Below are 26,405 nucleotides of genomic sequence, written 5' to 3' on the forward strand. Positions count from 1 at the left end.
TTTTCATCGTTTTAATATTTTAACTTTTGTATGTTTTAAATAGGGTTGTTTTCTTGATTATACCGTTTTGTTTTGTAAACCGCTTTGAAATTATGAAATCAATGAAATATAGAAATACTATATGCACTATATTATAATCCTTGAATGTTGCTAAATTTTTATCCTCGAAAGGATTATAATTTAAATCCTTATGTATTGCATTATGAATAGTAGTTAAAATTTCTATCTTGGGAAGTGAACACCGAACTAACACAGCACCATTGTTTAAAGTTAAAAACAATAGTTAAAATTTAAATGAAGGCTGAAAACAATTCAAGTTTACAATGTAAATTGTTATAGGGGGGCAATGAAATTTGTAGTATTAATTTTTTGTTGTTAAATCCCGGACCACACGCACCAAAAAGTAAGAGTAAAAAATAAAAACATTAAAAACGTATTTTTTTTAAAAAACACAACAACTAACCACCAGATGTGCCACAGTTTTGTGGGGAGGCGGCACACAAATAAGAAATGAAACAGAAATAATAAAAAGACAGAAATACTGTACACAAAGCGTCAGCCGGTGTGCGGAAGAAAAAATCTCGCGAGAGGAGCGCATCTCCTTTACCTCACGCGCAGGAGACGCTTGTCGGACTCCAACTCCCGTCACTCCTCCCCACCCCGCTGCCTGACGGGAATTGTAGTCCAAGAGCCCACCCCACTCCTTCCTTCATACAACGCCGGCACTCGTTTTCCCGTCACGCTTTGCGCTAGGCCCGCGCGCGTCGCCGCCCCGCCCCCTTTCCCCTCGGCCCTGACAATCCATGTCTTATCATTTCTGAGGTGAATCTAAGATGGCGGCCGTGGGCGCTGCGGCCGGGGCAGCCGGTGGCTCCGGCGCCGCCGCCGCGGCCTCTTCCTCCGCAACGGCGACGACGACGGCGCCTCCGCCCCCGCCCGCCTCTTCCTCCTCGGTGTCCGCGACCACGGCCCCGTCATCGTCGTCCGCGGCGGCGCCTCAGCCTCCGTCGGGCGGGCCGCCCGGCGGGGCTGAGGCGGCGGCGGCGGGAGGAGGAGGCGGCGGAGACGGCAATGGCGGCGGCTCGTCGTCGTCCTCGGCCTCCTCTTCCGCGGCCGGAGGCCCTCCGTCGTCGTCGTCTCCCGCGGCCGCGGCGGCCTCTTCGTCGTCGGGCGGCTCCTCGGAGTCGTGGTACGTGGCGCTGCTGGGCCTGGCCGAGCACTTCCGCACCTCCAGCCCGCCCAAGGTGCGCCTCTGCGTCCACTGCCTGCAGGCCGTGCTGCCCAGGAAGCCGCCGGCGCGCGTCGAGGCCCGGACCCACCTGCAGCTCGGCTCCGTCCTTTACCACCACACGCGGAACGGCGAGCAGGCGCGCAGCCACCTCGAGAAGGCGGTGAGGGAAGGCCCGACACACACGGGCATATGTGGGGTGGCGGGCGGGTGGCGTTTGTGGGCAGGCGTGTTAGATACACAGTGACAGAGAGAGCACCAGCTTATTTCCCGTGTGTGTGTGTATATAGAAAGAGATTTCCCGTGTGGGTGTGGGTGTGTGTATATATATATATAGAGAGAGAGAGAGAGGAAGGAAGGAAGGCTGTGCGTGCACATTCGTGTTTGTGTGCCTGTGTGGAATGCCATGTATTGTGTGCAGATGCGTGCACATACATATATGCATATATGTGTGCGTGCACTGTATGCCCAGATAACAGATACACTGTATTTATGTTGCACGTGGATTTACAGGTGGTGTTATATGTATATAGAGAGAGAATATATGGTGTGTGCATGCACATATATATATAATAATAATAATAATTTATTATTTATACCCCGCCCATCTGGCTGGGCTTCCCCAGCCACTCTGGGCGGCTTCCAAAAGAATATTAAAATACTATAATACATCAAACATTAAAAGCTTCCCAAAACAGGGCTGCCTTCAGATGTCTTCTAAAAGCCTGGTAGTTGTTGTTCTCTTTGACATCTGGTGGGAGGGTGTTCCACAGGGAAGGCGCCACCACCGAGAAGGCCCTCTGCCTGGTTCCCTGTAACTTGGCTTCTCGCAGTGAGGGAACCGCCAGAAGGCCCTCGGTGCTGGACCTCAGTGTCCGGGTAGAACGATGGGGGTGGAGAGAGAAAAAAAATATATATAGAGAGAGAGATTTTAGCTATAATTCCATTGAAAAGACACAGATGAGAATAAAAGCAGCACAGGGCCAGCAGTCATTTCCCAAAAGCCTGTTGGAACAGGAAGGTCTTCAGCAACAAGAAGGACTGAAGGACAGCAAAGGAAGGAGCCAGTTTGGCTTCTCTAGGAAGGGAGCAGTGAATGAGAAGGCTGTCACACAGAGAGAGAGAGAGATACGTTTTGTCTGTGCAGGTGTATATGTCATAATAATAATAATAATGTTATTTATACCCCGCCCTCTGGCCAGAGCCAGGCTCAGGGCGGCTAACACCAGTAAAATTCCAATAAAAACATAATAAGGGGGGGGAAACCATTTAAAATACAGGTGAAAATGCAATTTAAAATACAGCCTCATTTTAAAAGTAGCCCATAGATCAAAACCGTAAGGGGAGGGAAACATAAGGGTCAGACTGAGTCCAAACCAAAGGCCAGGCGGAACACCTCTGTCTTGATGTCAAGTCCCGCAGGGCGCTAGTTGAGGCCAATCTAACCACCTTGCATCTTGGGACCTCCAGAGTGTTGTCATTTATGGACCTTAAGGTCCTCCATGGGGCATACCAGGAGAGGCTGTCCCATAAGTATGTGGGTCCTAGGCCGCATAGGGCTTTAAAGGTCAAAACCAGCACCTTAAACCTGACCCTGTACTCCACCGGGAGCCAGTGCAGTTGGTAAAGCACTGGATGAATGTGATCCCGTGGCAAGGACCCCGTAAGGAGCCTCGCCGCGGCATTCTGCACCCGCTGGAGTTTCTGGGTCAGCTTCAAGGGCAGCCCTGTGTAGAGCGAGTTACAATAATCAAGCCTGGAGAGAGAGAGAGAGTGATTTGCCCATGTGTGTGTAATGCATTTTGTGGGGGACGGTGTATATATACACATATACACAGATACTATATATTTTGCTTGTGTGTGAGAGAGACAGTGCATATATGTGTTTATATATTACAGAGAGAATGTTATGTGCGTGCACAAGTGTTTGTGTGTATGCATGCATGTGTGATGTGGAGGGGTGTTACATTTTAATGTTGTGTGTTTGTGTGTCTGTCGTGTGTTGCATGTCCAGGAAGGGGACGCGGAGTATTTTTACATCTGTGTGGATGTATATATCGTGTGTGTGTGTGTGTGTGTGTGTGTGTGTGTTTGGGGATGGATGTCAAGTATTTATATTAGGTGCATGTTATGTGTGTGGATGTGATAGTGGATGTTATAGAGCAGGCATCCCCTACCTTCGGCCCTCCAGATGTTTTGGACTACAATTCCCATCATCCCTGACCACTGGTCCTTTAGCTAGGGATTGTGGGAGTTGTAGGCCAAAATATCTGTAGGGCCACAGGTTGGGAATGCCTGTTATACAGTTTGCTAGGTGTAGATATATCGGGGTGGGGGGAGTGTGCCGTCAGCATATGTTGCAGTTATAAAAAAAATATTATTCTGTTTCCCAAGGTGGAGAACAACAACAAAAAATTCAAAAAGTTCTTCAGCTACTGTCTCTGATAGGATAACAATCCCCTGCCCTCATTGGGCTGTATTTGTTGCCCTCATAATTTTTTGTTTTGTTTCAAAAAAACATATTTGTACTTTTGCAAACTTCATGGTTTCGCAGAGCATGTTGCTACCCACCCCCATCTCTCTGTCGTTGGCCGTTTTTGGTTATGGTCCTATTGGCGTCCTCATCCCCAGTTCAGTGTTAAACAGGAAGGGCAGAAATAATAATAATAATAATAATAATAATAATAATAAATTTTATTTATATCCCACCCTCCCCAGTTGAAGCCGGGCTCAGGGCGGCTAACAACAGTCAAATAGTCAAACAGTCAAATTCTAAAAACATTCTAAAGAAAGCTTGAACTCCTTGTATTATTACAATGGTGTAGGAATTTCTTGACAGCTGCCCAAAATTCTCCCATTTTGTTAAAATGTTACATGCAGACATACAGGAAAGGGTTTGAGCTACGTAATTTCCCCTGCTGTGCATACATATAGCAGTGCCTATGTGGAACAGTGAGAAGGAGAGACCTTGAGGTCGCGGTGTGTTAGAGAATAAGCAGAAGGTTGAAAGGGCCCTTATTGCTTGTTGTGTTTGGTGGTTTGAGCTGCCTCAGTTAATAGAAGGGAGAGCAAAGAGAACACCCTTGAAAAGGAACAACAGAGCAGGAGGAAGCAACTCAGTAGGAGTGTAGAAAACTGCACTGGGTCAGTCAACATTGGTCAACCTAGCTCAGTACTGTCTACACTGATTGGCAGCTGCTCGGGGGTTTCAGGCAAGAAGTCTTTTCTCAGCCTTGCCTGGAGATGTAGTTGGGGATTGAACCTGGGACCTTCTGCATGCAAAGCAGGGGCTCTATGGCTGAGCTGGAGCCCTTTAGGAGGAGGAGGAGGAGGAGGAGAAGAAGAGTTTGGATTTGCTATCCCGCTTTATCACTACTAAGGAGTCTCAAAGCAGCTAACAATCTCCTTTCCCTTCCTCCCCCACAACAAACACTCTGTGAGGTGAGTGGGGCTGAGAGACTTCAAAGAAGTGTGACTAGCCCAAGGTCACCCAGAAGCTGCAGGTGGAGGAGCAGAGACACGAACCCGGTTCACCAGATTACGAGTCTACCGCTCTTAACCGCCACACCTACACTGGATAAAGTAGGTGTGGGGGCATCCCATGAATGAACTGAGACCATCAGCAAGTGTGTGGGGAGAATGAAAGTGGACTGTGGACTTTTTCAAGGGGCACGGCTGTGTCGGCATCTTGAGAACAGAAAAGAAAGAAAGAGAAGTGAAAGGTGGACACCCAAAAAGGGTGTTCTGTTCATCTTTTATTTCCAGTGGGAAGTCCCATCGCTCAGTGGTTAGAGCACCTGCTTTGCGTTCAGGCGGTCCCCGGTTCAATTCCTGGCATCTCCAAGTAGGACAGGGAGAGACTCTGTTCTGAATCTCTGGAGAGAAACATTGCTATGTCTAGCTCAGTAGAAGGCAGCTTCCTATGTCCCTGTTGTAGAAAGGATTAAAATATGGTGTGAGGGACAAGACAGCTCAGTAGTGACAACTCAAAGCTGTCTCAAAGTCTTCCCCTTCCATTTATGTCAAGAGCTTCATTTTTGTTGATTCCAGAATACCTCATTTCTCTCTGTTTCTCTTACAGTGGCTGATATCACAGCAAGTATCCTTTTTTCTGGTCTCATGGAAACTGGGGTTTTGCTTCTTGGAGGGGAAAACACAACTACGTGTCAACAGAGCGTTTAACAAGCCCCATTGATTCCATGCTTTGGTTTTGTTAATATAAATTTTGAGAAGCAACTGTGCTCCCTGTTTTTTGGATACCCCTTAAAACAATTGCTCCACCATTTTTTTTTACTATATTAGCTTAACTTGGATGCTGTCAGATTCCGCAGTTTGAGGATGTCAAATTTGAAGCTGCCAGCCTGCTGTCGGAGCTGTATTGTCAAGAGGTAAGCAGAGAAAGAATATTTCCCACTCGGTACTTCAAATCCCGAAGTTCAGTGGGGTCAGCAGCCAGAGAAGACTTAGAAAGGTGCTGCTTGTGGGCTTCCCATGAGGTCATCTCGTTGGACACTGAGATCAGAGTGCTGAACTAGATGGGCCTTTGGCCTGATGTGGCAGCCAGGCTCTTGCAGTTTTATTGCTTGCTGATACATGGAATTGCATGTCGGAGTGTGTATCTGTAGTGGCAAGCAAGAGACAGAGTGCTCGGTTGATCCTGAGTGCCTGGCAGAGTGCAAGAGGACAGACACTCCTTCCATGCTCAGATTGGGTTACTCAGAATGGAACAGAGCGCTTTCTCAACATTCCTGGGGATGATTGGCTCTTGACTGTTTTCACACACTAATACCTAATCCTGTATAATTCTATTAGTTATGTATTATCTGTGCAAGCTAAATGAATTTCAGGAACCAAAATACTTTTTATGTGCAGTCTCAGCAGGAGTGCTGAAAAACGTTATAGTTAATTGTTGTTGCTTGTGTTCACTTACCCCACTGCCATTCTCACAGTTGTGAAGAATAGCCCTACGTTACAAATAGTCCATGTGACCATTAAGAAAAAGAGGTAGGAATAGGCCAGTAGATATATGGACTGGATCAAGTAACTTTTCTTCTTTAAGTTCTCAAAGTTCTTAACCTAGCTCAAGGTTGTCATCTGCACTAGCCAAATGTTTAACTCAGAGTCAATCACAGTCAGTCCATCCTTTGAAAAATAAGACTTTAGAGCTGTCTTGCCCCCAAAATGGCAACTAGACATTCTGGTTTGGCGGCTGCAACCTTGGTTTAAGGAGCCATTTGGCTCCTGTCTTCTATATCTGAAGTTCTAATCAGTAATACCTCGGTTCCCAAACAACCTTGGTTTCTGAACTTCGGAAGTCGAACAGACTTCTGGAATGGATTCCATTCAACTTCCAAGGTACATCTGTACTGGCTGAAGTTCTTAGCTCAGTCTGACATCTTCTTGTTGATTCTCCTGTTTTGAGTTAGAACTTTGGGTCCCTCCCTTTATATCCATTTTTTTTTTTTATTTGATTTGTTTTGTTTCAGAACTCTGTCGACACTGCAAAACCCCTGCTTCGTAAAGCCATCCAGATTTCACAGCAGACTCCATACTGGCACTGCCGCCTCCTCTTCCAGCTGGCGGTATGCTTATTTTAAGCCAAGGGTGGTGAGCCATTTTCAGCCGGAGGACTGTGTTTCCTTCTGTGTGACCTTAAGTGGGGCTGTGTGTTAGTGGTGGGTGGGGCCAGAGGCAAAAGTGAGCAGATCAGTTTACTTACTCAAAGAATTGTAGAGTTGGAAGGGATCACGAGGGACATCTAGCCCAACCCCCTGCAATGCAGGAATCTTTTGCACAAGGTGGGGCTTGAACCCACAACCCTGAGATTAAGAATCTCATGCTCTGCTGACTGATTTGTTTTCATTGATTAAACTCTCTACTTACTTGTCACTCAAAGGGTTTCCCAGTGACTTACATTGAGTGTGTGTGTAGGTGTATATATATGTGTGTGTATGTATATGCATAATTGCATTGTATAATATATACGATATAACACATTTATATTTCATACATCATGTTGAGGAAACAAATGAAAAACCACCAGCCCCTCCCCCAACAGTAATAGAAAACTCAATACTGACACTGTCAGCTTCTGCAGTTAGCTGTAGGATCAGATTTGAAAGGAAGAAGTAGCCTACTTTCGAAATGTAACTATGTGTGTATTTCTTTCTCCATTTAGCAACTTCACACACTTGAAAAAGATTTGGTGTCTGCTTGTGACCTCCTGGGGGTTGGAGCAGAATACGCCCGTGTGGTAGGGTCAGAATATACAAGGTGAGTCCTTTCTTATGGGGCAACTGGTCTTTTGCCACCAAAGTTGAGTCTGGGCGCAGGGGCCGGGATTATTAGGGGTACTCTGGGGGCTCATTCAACCTTCCAAGAGAGAGTTACAAAGCTTCCTTGGGGGCTGCTTGGTTGTCACAGGCTCATGATGGGGGCCTTCTCAGTGGTGGTTCCCTGCTTGTGGAATGTCCTCCCCCCCCCCCCCTCTCTCTCTCTCTCTCTCTCTCTCTCATTATCAGCTTTCAGGAAGAATTGAAAAGTATTCCTGTTCACCCAAGCATAAGATGGCCAAAAGATGCTGTTCCTGGCAGCCTTGAAGTTATTAGCTGTCAGAGAATAGAATTGTTTTAAGATGCTTGCTTGTAATTGTGTTTAGATGTTTTAAATACATTAAGCTCATTGCAGTGGAAAGGCATGGTATAAAAACTTTAATTGAAAGGTCTTAGCTTCCTTGCACTTCTGGTTGTCTTGCCTGTATTTTAGAATCTTCAGTTTGTTATTTTTCTCTCCTTTCAGAGCCCTGTTTCTGCTAAGCAAAGGCATGGTAAGTTGCATGTGTGTTTGGAGAAATGGGTTTAAATAGTTCTGGATTTGCTAGATTGCAAACCTGCAGATGGGCAGTTCGGCTGTGGCCTACAAATAGAAGGCTGCATTAAGCCACACATCACCCTAAACATATCTTTAATACAGAAGTTGGCAGCCTGTGGTGCCCCCCCCCCCCACAGATGTCTCCAATAACTATTGCGGCCAATGGTCAGGGGCGATGATGGGAGTTGTAATTCAGCAACATCTGGAGGGTGGCAGGTTCCCTATCCCCAACCTTAGAAGTCGTATTCTCTGCTGAGAGTAGGGAATGCTTCTCCTTGGATCAAGGGTAGGGAAGTCTCTGGCCCTCTGGATCTTGGACTCCAGCATCCACTTGTATAGCCGGTGGTCACATGCTGCTAGTTCATCAGTAGAGCCACAGATGTTCCTCCATCTCTGATCTAGTTCTTGCTGCTTGCTTGAATCCTTGAATTAAGATAAAAATACAGAAATAAATGGGGTGCAGCCCAGCAGGGCTCTGCTTATATTCTTGCCACACAGCCTTGAAACCCAAATGGCATGTTGTGGGGATGTTTTGAAACAAATAATGTTGGTTATATCCAGCATCTGCTCTACAGAGTAGTACAGTGGTGCCTCGGGTTACATACGCTTCAGGTTACAGACTCCGCTAACCCAGAAATAGTACCTCAGGTTAATAACTTTGCTTCCGGATGAGAACAGAAATTGTGCTCCGGTGGTGCGGCAGCAGCAGGAGGCCCCATTAGCTAAAGTGGTGCTTCAGGTTAAGAACAGTTTCAGGTTAAGAACGGACCTCCGGAACAAATTAAGTACTTAACCCGAGGTACCACTGTACTATTATTTTATTCATTCATTCAGTTTATATACAGTGGTGCCTCGCAAGACGAAATTAATTCGTTCCGCAAGTCTCTTCGTCTTGCGGTTTTTTCGTCTTGCGATGCACGGTTTCCCATAGGAATGCATTGAAAATCAATTAATGCGTTCCTAGGGAAACCGCCTTCAGACCAGGTCCGGGGACATTCTGTCCCCCGACCTCTTCTGAAGGCTGGGGGGGGGGGGGACAAGGGCTTTTCTTCCCACTGCCAGCCTTCAGAAGGCTGTTCTGAAGGCTGGCGGTGGGAAGAAAAGCCCTTCTTCCCACCTCCCGCCCCGCAAGCTCCGGGGACAGGAGGGCTTTGCTGCCGCCCGCCAGCATTTTAAAAGCCCCTGCTGTCCCGGGGCGATTTTAAAATGCTGGCGGGCGGGAGCGAAGTCTCCGCTGCCCCGAGGAGATTTTAAAATGCTGGGGGTCGGCAGCGAACGCTTCGCTCCCGCCCGCCAGCATTTTAAGATCGCCCGGGGCAGCGGAGAAGTCTCCGCTGTTCCGGGAAGGCAGGCGGGGGGAGCAAAGACTTTTGCCCCCGCCTGCCTTCAGAAGAGGTCCAGGACCTCGTTCCGATGCCCGGCGGTGGGGTGCGAGGTTCCCGCCCCCCAGCCCCGCTTCGGAGCAGCGTTCCGAAGCGGGGCAGCTGGGGCAGGTGTTCCCGCCCCCCCGCCCCGCTTCGGGGCAGCGTTCCGAAGCGGGGCGGCTGGGGCAGGTGTTCCCGCCCCCCCGCCCCGCTTCGGGGCAGCGTTCCAAAGCGGGGCGGCTGGGGCAGGTGTTCCCGCCCCCCCGCCCCGCTTCGGGGCAGCGTTCCGAAGCGGGGCGGCTGGGGCAGGTGTTCCCGCCCCCCCGCCCCGCTTCGGGGCAGCGTTCCGAAGCGGGGCAGCTGGGGCAGGTGTTCCCTCCCCCCCGCCCGGCTTCGGAGCACCGGGAGAAGCGATCTCCCCGCAGCCCCTTGCTTCAAAAGAGGTCCGGGGGCAGCGGGGAAGAAGCGCTGCGCTTCGCGCTGCCCCCAGACCTCTTTTGAAGCAAGGGTTTGCGGGGAAAAGCGATCTCCCCGCAGCCCCTTGCTTCAAAAGAGGTCCGGGGGCAGCGGGAAGCGCTTCCCGCTGTCCCCGGACCTGGGGCTGCGGGGAGAAGATCGCTTCTCCCCGCCGCCCCTTGCTTCAAAAGAGAAGACCCGCTGTCCCCTGGGCAAGCTTCGTTTTGCGAAGCAAGCCCATAGGGAAATTCGTCTTGCGAGGCAACTCGAAAACGAAAAAACCTTTCGTTTTGCGAGTTTTTCGTCTCGCGAGGCGTTCATCTTGCGGGGTACCACTGTACTGCCCTTCATCAGAAGTCCCTAGGGTGGTGTACAACATTAAAAACACATTACAGAATATCAGTGATAAAAATATAAAAAGTCAACTGATGGACAGCCTAATAATGAAATAGTCATCATAATAACAGTCCTCTCCCCCACACTTTCTCATTCACACAGTGAAATTGAAATCAATGAACGTGACTAATTTGGGTCCATTAATTTTCAGTGGGTCTATTCTGAGTAGGGCTGATGTTTGATATCACTCTGTGTTTTTTAAATCAAAAGGTCATGAGTTCTAGTAAATGTTCCCATGAAAAATAACAATGTTTGGAAATGCAAGTTTTGACAAAGCGCAACATCTTAAGTTAATTTTAAGACTTTATTAAGAGTGTTAGCTGTTATGAGAAAGGAAAGGGAGGAATTTGCACCTTATGGGATAAGAACTCATACAACCTCTTGTGATGACAATTGCTAAACACTGGAGGACTTTAAGTGTTAACCTGACTGCTGCAGTATGTCACCTGGCACTAATGGAAAAGCTAACTCACAAATGCCAGATGACTTGAACAAACCATATGCACATTTTATGCCAGTAAAACCAATATATTGTTTTTTGGTGGGGATGACCACCATTCCGGGGGGGGGGGGGGCTTAGAGCTTTTCCTTTTAATTACCTGGAACAAAACAATAGAAACATTTAAAAAAACAAAACCAAAAAACTTGGGTGCCATGAATGAATTTATCCTTCTTGTTTGCCCTGCAGCCTTCTCAAATGTTTCTCCGGAGCCCTCCGGACCAGATTTAGAATTCTAAAGTAGTCACATGACAGGCAAGGTTTACTTTGATCTTCTGATTGCAGCCATTTTATTTCCTTTTTTGCCTCTTCCCTCCTTTTTTTCATACTCGTCAGCTGCTCCTTATGGAGAGGAAGTTACAAGAGGTGCATCCACTCCTTACGTTGTGCGGGCAGATAGTGGAGAACTGGCAGGGGAACCCCATCCAGAAGGAGTCTCTGCGAGTCTTCTTCTTGGTGCTGCAAGTGACACATTACTTGGATGCTGGTCAGGTGAGTGGAAGGCACTACAGATGCCTGGTAGTTTCCCCCTCCCCCATCCTTGCATCCTGCAGCGGTTAGAAGCAAAAAGCTTGTAGTGGCAAGCTTAGCTATGTCTTCTTAGAACTAAGTCTTTTTGAATTCACTTGGGCTTGCTCCCAGATAAGTGAAGTTAGGATTGGAGCCTTTGGGTTGTATTCAAGCAAATATTACTGGGGCTAGTCCAGTGTTTCCCAAACTTGGGTCTCGAGCTGTTTTTGGACTATAACTCCCATCATCCCTAGCTAGCAAGACCAGCGGTTAGGGATGATGGGAATTGTAGTCTGAAAACAGCTCAAGAGGGAGTGTGGTGTAGTGGTTAAGAGCGGTAGACTCGTGATCTGGTGAACCGGGTTCGCGTCTCCGCTCCTCCACATGCAGCTGCTGGGTGACCTTGCGCCAGTCACACTTCCCTGAAGTCTCTCAGCCCCACTCACCTCACAGAGTGTTTGTTGTGGGGGAGGAAGGGAAAGGAGAATGTTAGCCGCTTTGAGACGCCTTCGGTTAGTGATAAAGCGGGATATCAAATCCAAACTCTTCATCTTCTCGAGACCCAAGTTTGGGAAACACTGGACCCATTGAAATGAATAGGCCTCGGTTAAGTCATCTCCAATCATTTCAGTGGCTTCTTTCCAACTAAGGCACCCTTGCGCCACTTTCACGCTATGCATTTGAAGCCCTGTGACAGCACTTTAGCAGTCATGCCCCCCCCCCCCCCCAGAATTATGGGAGCTGTAGTTTGTTGAGGGTGCTGGGAGTTGTTTGGAGGCCCCCATTCCTCTTTGAGAGCTGTGACTCCCAGAGTGGTTTAATAATCATTCCCTCTTCCCAGGGTACTCTCCTTTTTTAAAAACAAAACAAAACCCTCTTGGTTGATTTTTCACCCACAAAAAAGCCTTACAGATTTTAACATAGACCATAAATTACTTTATCTATTGACTCCCCATCTTCCCCTTACATGGTTTCCATATTTACCTTTGAATGCTGCCTGTTTCATATACACTATTCAATACATACAGTTTAACCTATTTATTTTAATAATTGATGCTGTTGCTCATATTTCATCTCCCTTTAGTAGTTTTTTTTAAAATACTCAGTAACAGGTCTCCAGTCCTCAAGGTTGTTGTTTTTTTGTAATTTTGGTCTCTAATTTTTGCTGTTAATCTTGCCTGTTCCGCATACTCCCATCATTTTCAAAAGCCATTCTTCCTTTGTTGGAACCTCTCCTCCTTTTCATCTTCGGTCGTACAGTATTTGTGCTGCTGTTGTTATATACTTAAATAAGTTAACCAACTCTTTTGTTACATCATTATCTGTAATTCCGAAAAGAAAACTTTGAGTTTCTTGGGATTCCCAGGCTACTCTCCTAACAACTTAGAAATCTGCTTAACAATTGAACTGCATCCAGGTTGCAGCCTGGGCCCACACTAGCAGTGCCATGACAGCTTTGTAGCCGAGAGGGGTAGCAGAAGAGAAGGAAGGCAGCTGGGAGAGGAACAGAGGGGAAGCCCTCCCCCCACCCCACCCCCTCATTCAATGGGATTAATAATCATTGTATACTGCCCCTCCTCCGTAGATCTCAGGGCGCTTCACAACATTAAAATCAGCAGGTGGCAGCTTTTCTCTTTGCTGAGGTGACCCCTTCCTTTCCCCAGGTGAAGAGTGTCAAGCCTTGCCTGAAGCAGCTCCAGCAGTGCATCCAGACCATCTCCACCCTCCATGACGACGAGATCCTGCCCAGCAACCCTGCTGACCTCTTCCACTGGCTACCCAAGGAGCACATGTGTGTGCTGGTCTACCTGGTGAGCCGCTCGATGCACCTGTGAACCCAAGATTGGGGCCACATCCTAGGAAGTTATACCAGTGTTGCACTACTGTTCTGTCCAGGTCACAGGGGCCGCGTGGCCCGTGGTAGGGGAGGCCAAAGGCTTGGTTTATATCCAGTGTTAGTCCTACTCAGAGTAGATCTACTGGAAATTTATGTCCATTTAATTTCAATGGGACTAACTGTCTAGAACTTAAAATGCAATGCATGTGACTCATACCAGATACACACTAAGGCTGGGTGATACATCAATATATCCTCCAAAACTGTTTTGAAGTCCATATCATGATAACAGTTTCATAATTTTTCACCTGGCAATGTATCACAAATCATGATATATATATGTATGTACTATGCAAAAATCACAACGTGGGGAAAACCGTGAAGCCAGCCAATGTTTTGCTCGATTCCTGCAGCTCCTATTAACTGCCAGCTCAGCTCTCCCCTGCAGGAAATACAAGAGCTGGTTTCTTTTAGTTTTTGGGCAGCTCATGAAAAATTCTCTTTTATAGCCCTTGGTGGGAAAGTGGGTCAAGTTATCTTTGCTGTGAGGGATGAGTGTGACAACTCACAGTGGAGTACATCGTTCATCGTTCCCCCCCCCCCCATCTCATTTAACCCTCACAGCAGTCCTGTGAGGTAGGCAGTGACTGCTCCGAATGTCACCCAGTGAGCTGAGTGAGGATTTGAACTCTGGCCTCCCAGGTCCCAGTCCAGCACTTGTAACCATTACACCACACTGGCTCTTTTGTTTTCTTGCAGAATGATGGCAAAAGGCTTCTGTTTGTTTGTTTCCACAGGTGACAGTAATGCACTCAATGCAGGCCGGATACTTGGAGAAGGCACAGAAGTACACGGACAAGGCGCTTATGCAGCTGGAGAAACTCAAAAGTGAGCAGCAGGAATTATTTTCTTCCCTGCCCATGTCTTCGTTCTTTTGAGATTCCGTGCTTGGAATGCTCACCATGTGCATGTTAAATCGCTACCAGAGGGTGTCCTCCCCCACCCCCACTATGCACCTCCCCTTTATCACTGCCACCTTTTTGTGGAGGGTTGTCAGTCCCCTTTTCTAAGGCCAGTCATACCCCCATCTCCAACCCACTACCAGCAAATACCATTTACCGTATTTTTCTGTGTATAAGACGGCCCTATATTTTAAACCCAAAATTAAGTTGTTTAGCATTTTTTTGGGGGGGGGGTGACTTCCACCAATCGCTCACCCACCTGCCCGCCCACTTGCCACAGCCGCCAATTGCCGCAGCCACAGCCAATTGCCAGCAGCCACCAATCACCTGCCCAATCACCACTGCCAATCTCCTGCTTGCTGCTGCCATTAATCGCACGTCCCCCCTCTGCATTCACTATCTGTGTATAAGACGACACCCAATTTTTGCCAATTTTTTAAGCAAAAAGATCGTCTTATACACAGAAAAATATGGTATCCTTTTGTTACTACAACGTCAACCAAGATCTACAGTGGTACCTCGCAAGACGGAAAACTCGCTAGACGAAAGGGGTTTTTGTTTTTTGAGCTGCTTCGCAAGACGATTTTCCCTATGGGCTTGCTTCGAAAGACGGAAACGTCTTGCAAGTTTGTTTCCTTTTTCTTAACACCGTTAATACAGTTGCAACTTGACTTCGAGGAGCAACTCATAGCACGCGGTGTGGTAGCCTTTTTTGAGGTTTTTGAAGACTTTGGTGATTTTTGAAGCTTTTCCAAAACTTTCCCGACACCGTGCTTCGCAAGACGAAAAAAATTGTGGAACGAATTAATTTCGTCTTGCAAGGCACCACTGTATTTGTAAGCATATGTGAATGAGCGAGTTTTCTTTATTCCCCTCTGGGACTTCAGAAATGCAAGGACCCCTCGCCTCACTGCTTCTGACATATCCCTTTTTGGTGTGCTCAGTTCCGCCCCCCCCCCCCTTCCCCATTGAAAAGGAGGCTGGGGCCAGAAGGTGGCTTTGCCAGCCCAAAGAAGTGCCCATAGAATATCAAGACTGCTGAGCAGCTCTTTCCACTTGCCCTTGGAGAGGCTATCACAGCTGCGCTTGCCCTCCTCTCCACCCACACTAAAGGCGCCGCCATTTCTTCTTCACTTCCAGTGCTGGACTGCAGCCCTATCTTGTCTTCCTTCCAAGTGATTTTGTTGGAACACATCATCATGTGCCGCCTCGTGACGGGTCACAAAGCCACAGCCCTGCAGGAGGTAGAGCCCAGTTTCTGTATTCCAGGGGTCCCTGCTTTATATTCTTTATGGAAAAATAAAAAGTACAAAATTAACAAGTGTGCAGTAGGGTTATAAAAACAATTTCCTATATCATAAAGGGATGAACTTTTTCTTAGAAACACTGAAAAAGGGACTAATTCTTCTAAGTTGCGACAAAAGGTCACCCCAAAATGAAGAGTTGAAATCACCGTATATGTAACGTATTAGCATAATACTCATAAGTATTAGCACTCTTAAAAACTTTTTGGAACTGTTTAGAATTTTTACATCTGTAAAAGAACTTTTAAAAGCATCAGAAAAGCACTGGAAGCAAGAGCCATCCATACTCCAGGTACCAAAAAGTAATCTGTGTGCAGAACGCGCAATCCAAGTGATGCGGGAATGTTATGGTGCTTGTTGCAGAAACAAAGGCAAAGTACAACCACGATTTATTCTAAGCAATAATAAGTGATTCACAGTGTACAAAACATTGTACAAGTATTAGGAAATTTGCAAACTCGATTTTTCCTATATACAGTGGTACCTCACAAGACGAATGCCTCGCAAGACAAAAAACTCGCTAGACGAAAGGGTTTTTTGTTTTTTGAGCTGCTTCGCAAGATGATTTTCCCTATGGGCTTGCTTTGCAAGACGGAAACGTCTTGCAAGTTTGTTTCCTTTTTCTTAACACCGTTAATACAGTTGCGACTTGACTTCGAGGAGCAACTCATAGCACGCGGTGTGGTAGCCTTTTTTGAGGTTTTTGAAGACTTTGGTGATTTTTGAAGCTTTTCCAAAACTTTTCCGAAACCGTGCTTCGCAAGACGAAAAAAATCGCAAGACGAAAAAACTCGCGGAACGAATTAATTTCGTCTTGCAAGGCACCACTGTACATGCTGTTCATATTACATCATACATTATACAGTTACATATACAAAAATTGATTTATTTATATTGGGGTGACCTCTTTTCAAAAGATTTGGAAATGACAAAGTTCATTCCTTTGTTTTTAGGCAAAAGTTCATCTAACTAAGCTACAGGAACATCAGGTTGTAAAAAAGTTATAAGCCTAGTGTGCAGAGTAAGGTAAGACACAAAAAAGAAGAAACAAGAAATAGTACCCATATAGAAACCAAAAAAAGAGAAGAAAAAAGATATTGTGAAATTACGGTATTATTGTAGTTAACCAGACCTTAATCTAATACGGTATTTATAAAAATGAATTCCAGGGATTCCTTTCTCACATCCTTTGAGGGCAGAGGAGCAGGCAAAGCCCCGCGGTGCTTGCTGAAGGCACAGCAGCGCTGAGAAGCTCTTAGGGCAGCCTGGAGTTGGTAGGAGTTGCAGTCCAAAACAGCTGATAGCAGTTACAGCTCATTAGATTCTTGCATTGCAGGGGGTTGGACTAGATGACCATCGGATCCCCTCCAGCTCTACAATTCTGGGATCAGGAGAGGGGCTGTGGTTTGGCAAAGGCTGTCTTAGCAAAGGGGTGGGCAGCCCAAGGGCCACATTCTCTGCTGGATAACCTTCCAGGGGCCACATGGTGGGTGGGGCCAGAGGCAAAAGTGGGTGGGACAACAGGTAAACATTTTAGCTTTGTAGAGCAGGACACACTTCTCTGTCCTTGGTCCGGTCAATCAAGAGGCATCATTGGAGTGCAAGGAAACAATCCCAGCAAGACAAGAACCCTCAAGGGGCTGGAGGCCAGAAAGGGGGTGGCTGGTCTGGGGGAAAGCCCCAAGGCTCCCCCACCTTGAGGAGAGAGGGGTGTTCTACTGCAGCAGCAGTACTGCAGACATCACTTAGCTGGGGCTGGTGAAAGATGGTGGAGGAATGGCAGGCAGAGGGCGGGAGGTGACCCTTCTGGGGCTTTGTGGGGGAAAGAAACCCACAGCACTGACTTAAATGCCACCTCTCCCTCCCATTTGCCTCGTCTTCCAAAAGATCTCCCAGGTTTGCCAGCTCTGCCAGCAGTCTCCTCGGCTCTTCTCAAACCACGCAGCTCAGCTCCACACTCTGCTGGTAAGTATAGCTGCCTGAGTTTGATGGGGATATGCACTTTGCTGTGATTCCCTTCCAGCTCTACAATGCACAGAGGATTTCTTTTTTTTTAAAAAAATTAAGCCCAACAGACTCTGTCTTTCTTCTTCTTAAGCCATGTAATTGGGGCAGGGGTGGGTGGGGGGTAAACCTCCTTCAACTTATCCAGTTAAAATTTATTTGTTGTTATATTTTATTGTTTTAAACAACTTACATTGATTTATTTGCAGTATTTATAAACTGTTTTCCAGGCGGACTGTATAAAGCAGTTTGCCTAAGATTATAGCAGCGATAAGCATTGGATTTTTAAAAGCTGCAAGAGAATAGAAAAGACAAATTGTTAGTTCAGGAAAAGCTGCTCCTGCTTCTTCACCCCTTCCAGTTTCTCTGAAAGTAAACTTGGGGGGTGGGTCCCTGCTCTATTCCTTTGTAGTGAGGAGAGGGGATTGTTCATTTCTATTTTCTATCAAGTTTCATGCCAAAAGGGTTTTATACTCACTGCTGCTTCTATGCTCTCTCCCACCCCTCTCTCTAGAGGCCAGAGTTGTTGAACCTTGGAATGTTAATTTCTCTCTTTCCCTCGCAGGGGCTGTACTGCATTTCCGTAAACTGCATGGACAACGCGGAAGCTCAGTTCACCACAGCACTCAGGGTAAGGCTGGATTCAGTGTCTCAACACAGAGCCAGAAATTGGCTTCCTGTATCCAGGCATGCTCCTTCAAACACAGTTCCTTAACAAAAGTGGGAAATCCTGCCTTCTATGAGTTGGGTTGTTGTTGTTTTTAGTCATGTTCTGACTTTGCCTTTCTTCCTCTTCCCCACACCCACAGCTCACCACCCACCAGGAATTGTGGGCTTTCATCGTGACTAACCTGGCGAGCGTCTACATCAGGGAGGGGAACCGGCATCAAGAGGTAGGACGATTCCCTTGGCTTCAGTCCTGGACTTGCCTTTCAGAGCACTGGTTGGGAACATCTGTGGAATCCCAACAACCTCATCCTACCAGTGTGGCCTGTGGTCAGGATTGATTATGGCTGCTGGGAGTCCAGCAACATCTGAGAAAGCCACAGATGTACCCCTTTGCTGTTTTTAATGTGTATTGCTGAACATTAAACCTCCTTCCTCTTTTTCTCCTCTCCTCTAGCTTTACAGTTTATTGGAAAGGATAAATCCAGATCACAACTTCCCTGTGAGGTATGTGCGCCAGTTATGCTTGGAAGCAAATAGATTTATGGGTTAGTAGTGACCAGTGTCTGAAGTTCTCTATCGGCCACTTGCAACCAAGGGAAGATACCTGGGTGCCAGGATGGTGCCTGATGTCTCCACCATCTGGAGATCATTGGATCCGGACTGTTTTCACACCCTAATACCCTATCCCATAGAATTCTATCCATTATATTTTATCTGCACAATAGAGAACAAATTTCTGGAACCAAGATGCTTTTATTGTGCAGCCTGAGCAGAAGCAGTTACCATTAAGAAAAAAGGTCCAAATAGGCCAAATAGATATGTGGACTGTCCCTGCATCAGGTGGTTTTCTTCCTGAAGTTCTCAAAGCTCTTGCCCTAGCTCATGATTGTCATCTTAATTAGCCAGATGTTTAACTGAGAATCAATCACAATCAGTCCATTATTTGAAAAATAAGACTTTAGAGCCATCTTGCCCCAAAATGACAAACAGACTTTCTGTTTTGAATGAATGCTTATTATTACGGCCAAACAGGCAGCATACAGCATTCCACTTTGGTGACTGCAACCTTGGTTTACAGAGCGATTTGGCGCCTAGCTTATATATTTACGTTTCTAACACTAGTAGTGACCACCTGACACAAGCAAGTGCTTTTTATTTTCATTCCTATTCCTTTTATTTCCTTTATGCTCCACCGTTCCCTCCAAGTAGCTCAAGGTGGTATAAACAGTTCTCCCCCTTCTCATTTAATCCCCACAACAACCCTGTGAGGTAGGTTAACTCTGAGCATAGGTGACTGACCCCCAAGGCAACCCAGTGAGCTTCATGGCCAAGTGGGGATTGGAGTCCTTGGGTCTTCCCACACTCTACTACCTGATGCTGGCTCTAATACCTTTGCAGACCCCTGAGGTGAGCGCTCTCTTCGCGCACCAGAATAACTGCATGTCAATAAGCCTAGAAGTGCTGGCACTTCCATTGAGTCACACAGCGGCAGCTTTAAGTTTCCCCTGACTGGCCAGCGGAAGCAAGGCAGCCACCAAGAGCAGCAGCAAATGCTTTGACATCGAACCTCGCAGTAGGCAGCTTTGTCATAGTCCATCTGCTTCGTTGGCTGTAGCGTAAAAACAGGCCCAACACACGTTGCCTGCTATTGCAGGCTTTTACTACTCAGCTGATCTGGAAGTCGGGGGGGCATTTCTTTCTCATGCTGTTCCCAGGTTCGGCTGGCACCTTCTTTATACACCTTTAGGTGCCAGGCAAAAATGCCCCTCTTTAACCAGATCTTATCCAATACTCTTTTAAAATGTGTTGTGAACCACCCTGAGACCTGCAGGTCTAGGGCAGTATACAGATTTTAGTAATAATAATATAGACACAGTTTCCATGCCTTAATCCACTTGCATGGGTAGATTCTGAAGAAGAATAGCAAACATACACTGAACCAGACCATTGGTCCCTCTAGTTCAACGTTGTCTGCACTGACGGGCAGTGGCTCACCCAGCCCTGTGTTACCCAGTGTCTCCAGGTTTTGAACATGGGACCTTTTGAATGCAAGGCAGAAGTGTCCTGTGGGGGGAGGGAATTTGGGAACTATTGGGCTTAGAGGTTTACAAAGCAGAGTCTGGATTATTTTTGCCTCTTGGCAGTGGTTGATTAAAATGCTGCAACTCCCAAGTACAGCCTCAGCTTGTGCCTTCCCCAGTCTCTGCATCAAGAGTTAATTGCCATCACTGCCCATCAGTTGTCATTAATGCCCATTTCTTTGTTGTTGCATCTGCCTCTCCTCCAGCTCCCACTGCCTGAGAGCCGCAGCCTTCTACATCCGAGGTCTCTTTTCCTTTTTCCAAGGGAGGTACAACGAAGCCAAGTGAGTCGTGTGGGATTGGTTGGCTTATGCAGAGGGAGAGAGAAAGCAAGTGAGGGCAGAGAGTGAGAATGGGGGCTGCTTAGTTGGGTGTGCCTGGTTCCAGCTTATGCAGAGGGAGAGAGAAAGCAAGTGAGGGCAGAGAGTGAGAATGGGGGCTGCTTAGTTGGGTGTGCCTGGTTTTTGATGGCACTTAGTGAAGTCAAGTGGCAACCTGCCTCTCTGCACTGCATCCTGTGCAGAGGTGGGTTATTGGAATGAATGACAGTGGGGGTGGGAAACCCTCATTGTTCTGACAAAGCTGGGGTGATAGGCACAAGTAGGCATCCCCTAGCCTGTTCCTCTTTTTGGAGAGACCACTCTGTCCTCTTCCCCCTCCCAGCAAACTTGGATTACTACTATTACTATTATCATTATGTAAAGTGTTATGTATCCTGCTGTTCAGCCAAGGGCAGCTTGCATAGAATCAAAACAAGGCAGTCCCTGGTGCCCATACAATCTGCAAAAAACCCCACGACACACAAGGGAAAAGGGACAGGGAGAGAAGAGGAAGATCAAAACAGGCAGCAATTTCTAATGAGTAGTTCCCTACACTGACCAGCTGGCAAAGGTCATGGGCAGGAGGTGCCTGATGGAGCTGGGCCCCCAGCAAAGATGGTGGAGTGAGCCTTCTGCTTCCCCTCTCTCCCACTGAGGTAGCCAGTGAGTGTTCTGGTTTTCACACATTCTTTTGGAAACAGAACGTCTGACAGGGTTTCCGCAGCTTCCGATTGGCTGCAGGTGCTTCCTGCAGCCAATCAGAAGCTGCGCTTTGGTTTCCGAACTTTTTGGGAATGGAACAGAGTTCCAGAATGGATTCCGTTCAACTTCCAAGGTATGACTGTATCAGTGTCTGATTTTAAATTGTTGTGAGCTATCTTGCGGACTTAGGATAAAAGGCAGGTACAGTGGTACCTCGGGTTAAGTACTTAATTCGTTCTAGAGGTCCGTACTTAACCTGAAACTATTCTTAACCTGAAGACCACTTTAGCTAATGGGGCCTCCTGCTGCTGCCGCGCCGCTGGAGCCCGATTTCTGTTCTTATCCTGAAACAAAGTTCTTAAGCTGAAGCAACATTTCAGGGTTAGCGGAGTATGTAACCTGAAGTGTATGTAACCTGAAGCATATGTAACCCGAGGTACCACTGTAATACATGCTCCTTATTATCAGCCAAATTCCAAAGGTCTCCAGTCTCCTCAGTTACAGGCAAGAGACTGGCAGAATGGCAACACCATCAGCTTCGCTCCTTAACAGTCCCTTAGAAATCCACAGAACATTTTTTGGGGGGGAAATACCCACCTTGCAGGGAGGGTGTTAGTGGGGGATTCCAGCTTTTTAAGTGCCTCTGGTCACTGGACAAAAACCAGCAGGGCTTGTTGCATTCCAGTTGTCACTTCAGGCTCCTCCTTTTCTTTCCGACAGGCGTTTTCTGCGGGAGACGTTGAAAATGTCAAACGCGGAAGACCTGAATCGGTTAACAGCCTGCTCCCTCGTCCTCCTGGGTCACATCTTCTATGTGTTGGGGAATCACAGGGTGAGCAGCACAGGCTCTCGAGAATCGTGCTCTTGTCAATGTTTCACTTCTCCTCTGTCACCAAAGGGGACTGGAGCGTGGAATCAATCCAGCTTAAGAATGCCGCCGAGCAGTGCTCTCCATTCCCCTGAGCTCATCAGGCCTCTGCTTACAAAATTGCCAAGAAAGCAGCGGTGCCTCGAGAGTATATTGGGCACATTGTGACACTCACAATCAGTTGCCAACTTCTGTGATGTGGTTTGCTTATTTGTGTGTGTTGGGTGGGGGGGGAGATGCACAGAATAGATGTCCAAGGGTTTGCTGAGGAGATTGGAACTGTAAATCCCCTCCCCCTGCCCCGCATCCCCTTTAAACTGGTGGAATCATAGAATATATGAATCATAGCATATATGATAGAGTTGGAAGGGACCCAAAGGCCATCTAGTCCAACCCCCTGTAATACAGGAATCACAGCTAAAGCAGCCAACCTCCGTTTAAAAACTGCTAGTGAAGCACAGTCCATCACCTAAGGTAGTTTGTTCCACTGCTGAACAGCTATTACCATCTGGAAAGTTCTTCCTAATGTTTAGCCAGAATCTCGGGTCATCCCCTCTGGAGCAGCAGAAAACAAGCTCATCTTGTCTTCCATGTTATCTTATCTTCTCATTCTAAACACCCCCAACTCCCTCAACCGTTCCTCATAAGGCTTTGTTTCCAGGACCTTGATCATTTGGGTCGCTCTCCACACTGTTGGAGTGCAGACAGTAATTTCCCCCGCTGTACATAAATAAGTCCTACAGATAACTGTCCACGTGTTTAGAACAGTTGCTTCCAAAGTGCTGCCTTTGGAGAACTCTGCTAGGCTGCCACAAGAAGTGAATTGATGGGATTATTTGAGCCCTCGGTGAGGAGGAAGCTGCCTCCTGCATCTCTGTGTGATTGGCTGCTCTGGAGTTGCTTCCGTTTAGATCTGGATAATTCTGCCACAGCTTTACCTGAGGTGTGAGTTGGAATACTCATCCGGTCTAAGTGCAGCAACGCACGCAGTGGAGCTCCTCAGAGGAGGCTGTGCACCGTGTCTCTGTAGGAACCTATGATCTGGAGGTGGGATAGTGACTCGCACAGGAACATGGTGGGTACCACTCATTCTGAGGGTAATTCTTACCCATCCGTACATCAAAATCAAAACTTGGAAGAGAGCTACCGGAAGTTTAGAAAACACTACTGTTTTGGGGGTGGGGGAAGTGCAGTTTGCTCAAGCTGCCTTGCAGCTTCCCTGCATTGCAGGAGGTTGGACTAGATGAGCTCTTGGGTCTCTTCCTGCTCTACTGTACTGTGATTCCAAACGGTGTTTGTGTGCTGCCACTGGGGTTGAGGCATTCTGGAATTCCATTCCTGGGAGTCTTTTTAGAGGTGGCAGGCACAGCCCACTCCTGCGGTTGGGTGTGGGGCATTTCATGCAGAAATTTGGAGGTGGGGGTGGATTTGTCCACATGTGATTTGCTCACACCCTTTGATCCAAGGCTCTGCTACCCTTAGGAGAGTAACAACATGGTGGTTCCTGCCATGCAGTTGGCAAGCAAGATCCCAGACATGTCCGTGCAGCTGTGGTCATCGGCTCTCCTGCGAGGTAAGTGTCAGAGAAGGCGGGTGAGTGGCAGAGCAGCTGCCTGGCATGCAGAAGGACCCCAGCTCAATCGCTGATGGCATGTTTTGTTTCAAAAGGAGCAGTTAGCAGATGGCGAGACCCCGGAGAGCACCTGCCAGTCAAGATAGACCAAGCGTCTGACTTGTCCTTGAGGGTGAACTCTCTTCCTAGTTATTGGAGGAGAGGTGGTGGTGGGGGGAGAGACTTTCCCTCTTCCTCCAGGTGCCTGATAATCAACTTTGATTGGAGAGGGGGAAAGTCTCCGCTTTTCAATCGCTGCAAAATAAGGCCTCTTAAAGAAAGAAAGAGGGCAAAGGGTTAATATGTAGGTTTTTGGGTGGTTTTTTTTTTGTTTGGGAACAGTCGGGATGCCACATTCAAATACAGAACCTTTGCTTCGTTCCTGGTAGTGAAAATGAAATGGTGGACATTTCCTGGGCTTCCCAAGGACCTTCTGTGCAGCTACCATATAGGTGTATATCATCTTATTTTATTGCCATGTTTGCTCTGCCACATGGCAGGCGGAGACTCATTCTTCTTTCATGGGAACTTCTTTCCATTTTTGTGCATAAAGAATCCTACATGAACAACTTAATCATCTTTTGGGGGAATTCTGTCTCTATAATCCCTAAGATAAAAGCTTCCAGGGTGGTTTTTTTTTTTTTTTTTTTGGTATAATCACTTTAAACATCTTTTTTATTCTATATCATTTGCCGAAAAGCCCTTTCTAAATTTAACTCTGTATATCTTTTGCACCTGGATCTTCTTGGGGAGATATTGGGGAAAGTTCTGACTGTGCGGCTTATTGCCCTTGGCTCTGGTTGGTGTTCTAGTAAAAAGGCAATTAGGCCTGACAGGCCAAATGCCTGCCTACCTCCCTAACATTGCACCGTCTTCGTGGTTGGTGCTTCTGAAATGGACAGAGACTTGGTGTGTAACCCCATCAGGAGTCTGCCATCTCACCCTCCTTTCCTCATTTCTCCCTTCCCTCTGCGGAAAAAAAGACCTGAACAAAGCCTGTGGGAACGCCATTGATGCCCACGAAGCCGCGCAGATGCACCAGAACTTCTCTCAGCAGCTTCTGCAGGACCACATCGAGGCCTGTAGTCTCCCAGAGCACAACCTCATCACGGTATGTCAGACCCTCCGGACGTTGCTGGATTCTGGCCCCCAGCCGCCACCACTGTAGCTCATGTTCAGGGGGCGATAGGAGGCCAGCAGCATCTGTTTCCCAGCCTGCCTTTATATAGGCATCCTGAACTTCCAGATTTGAGCTGGTTTAGGGTGCCCCTTTAAATGTGTTGTGGGAGGGGGGATTATTGGTTTTCTGTTGGTCTTATTTCTGCCGTTTCTTTCATGGTTTTAATATTGTAATTCTGTGTTGTGGAGCACCCTGAGATCTACGAGTGAAGGGTGGTATATAAATTTTAATGGTGACAATTATTATTATAATTAATCCTCTGAATGTCATTTGCTGGGCAGAGTCGCCACCGTTGCTCTTCAGTCCCTGCTCGTGGGATTCCCTTTGAGGCATCTGGTGGCCACTGTGAGAACAGGATGCTGGACTAGATGGGCTGCAGGGCAGTTCTTACGGGTGGCTTTAAAAATATATTAGATCAGTTCATGGAGGAGGACAAGGCTGTGCTCCCCCTCCACTGTTGGGAAGGCCGTCTGCCCTTGAATACCAGTTGCTGGGGATCACAGGTGGGGAGAGTTGTTGCTGTTGTGCTTAGGCTCTTCTTGTGGGTTTCCAATTGTGGAAGGAGGCCTGCTGTGTTAAAATTATTGTTTTAACAGGGATGGGGGTTTAACTTGGGTGGGTGCTGCTTTATTTGGAGGATGGGATGGTGGTGGTTTAACTTCTTGTTAAATGTTATAGGTTAATTGGATATTTTTATTTGTGAGCTGGAGTATTGTTTAGGGGCTTTGGTTGGGGAGTGTATTGTTTATTAGTGTGTATGCTGCATATGATGCTTTTTGAGTAGCAAAGTGGCTAATAAACTCTACTTAAATGTAAACAGTCAAGCATCCCCATAATACAGGCTGCTAAATGGTACTGGTTTTGAGGGTAATATAACATTTCCCACTTTGGTTGCTCACTGACCCTCCGCTTGTGTGTGTGTTTCTCCACCCCCACCTGCAGTGGACAGACGGACCCCCACCTGTACAGTTCCAGGCGCAGAACGGACCCACCACCAGTCTGGCCAGCCTGTTGTGAAAGGAGGCTGATGTGCAGTCTTCACTCAGAGAAGAGGAGGCGATGGAGTTGGGGTTTTTCTTACGCTGAGCTTTTTTTAAACAGACAGTGGGCTGCAGATTCCTTGCCTTGCAAGTGTTGCATTAGGGAAGGATACTTCACAGACTTGCAGGATAGCATGGCCACTCTCAGCTCCTTCTTACGGTCTCTGTGTTTTGCCTGGATTGCAGGTGTGTGTGTGTGTCTGCATTGCACACACACAAACACACACACAATTGTGCGAAGGGGTTTTGATACATCCGTTCCCTGACCCAGAATTAGGTTTTACGCAATTCACGTGGAAAAGTTTTCTTTCCATTAAGCTGATTCTTTTCAACAAAACTTTACAGACAATTTTCTAATGAAGGAAAAAAACTGGGTGCGGGGAAGCAGGGGAGGAAACCACCCAGCTAATTTGAACCTGCCTGTTATAATGTCACATCCTTGCATTTTAACTGGCACACTCCCAAGGCTGTTACGTTTGTTTTTTTGAAGGAAATCAATTCGG

General features: G+C 47.1%; 1 protein-coding gene across 1 annotated transcript; it reads left to right on the forward strand.

The window, feature by feature from the left end:
• Positions 1 to 818: 818 nt before the first annotated feature.
• MAU2 (MAU2 sister chromatid cohesion factor) lies at positions 819 to 26,405 on the forward strand. The gene is made up of 19 exons (XM_028714053.2): positions 819 to 1,391; positions 5,310 to 5,327; positions 5,551 to 5,616; positions 6,715 to 6,810; positions 7,407 to 7,501; positions 8,027 to 8,054; positions 11,150 to 11,305; positions 12,988 to 13,134; positions 13,958 to 14,048; positions 15,263 to 15,366; positions 17,314 to 17,391; positions 17,996 to 18,061; positions 18,240 to 18,323; positions 18,554 to 18,603; positions 20,387 to 20,464; positions 21,923 to 22,034; positions 23,553 to 23,643; positions 24,666 to 24,793; positions 25,805 to 26,405. Exons 1-19 carry the CDS (start codon positions 834 to 836, stop codon positions 25,877 to 25,879), a joined length of 2,121 nt encoding a protein of 706 aa, XP_028569886.2. The 5' UTR covers positions 819 to 833; the 3' UTR covers positions 25,880 to 26,405.

The sequence above is a fragment of the Podarcis muralis genome, chromosome 18 (assembly GCF_964188315.1).
Source record: "Podarcis muralis chromosome 18, rPodMur119.hap1.1, whole genome shotgun sequence".
Lineage (NCBI taxonomy): Eukaryota > Metazoa > Chordata > Lepidosauria > Squamata > Lacertidae > Podarcis > Podarcis muralis.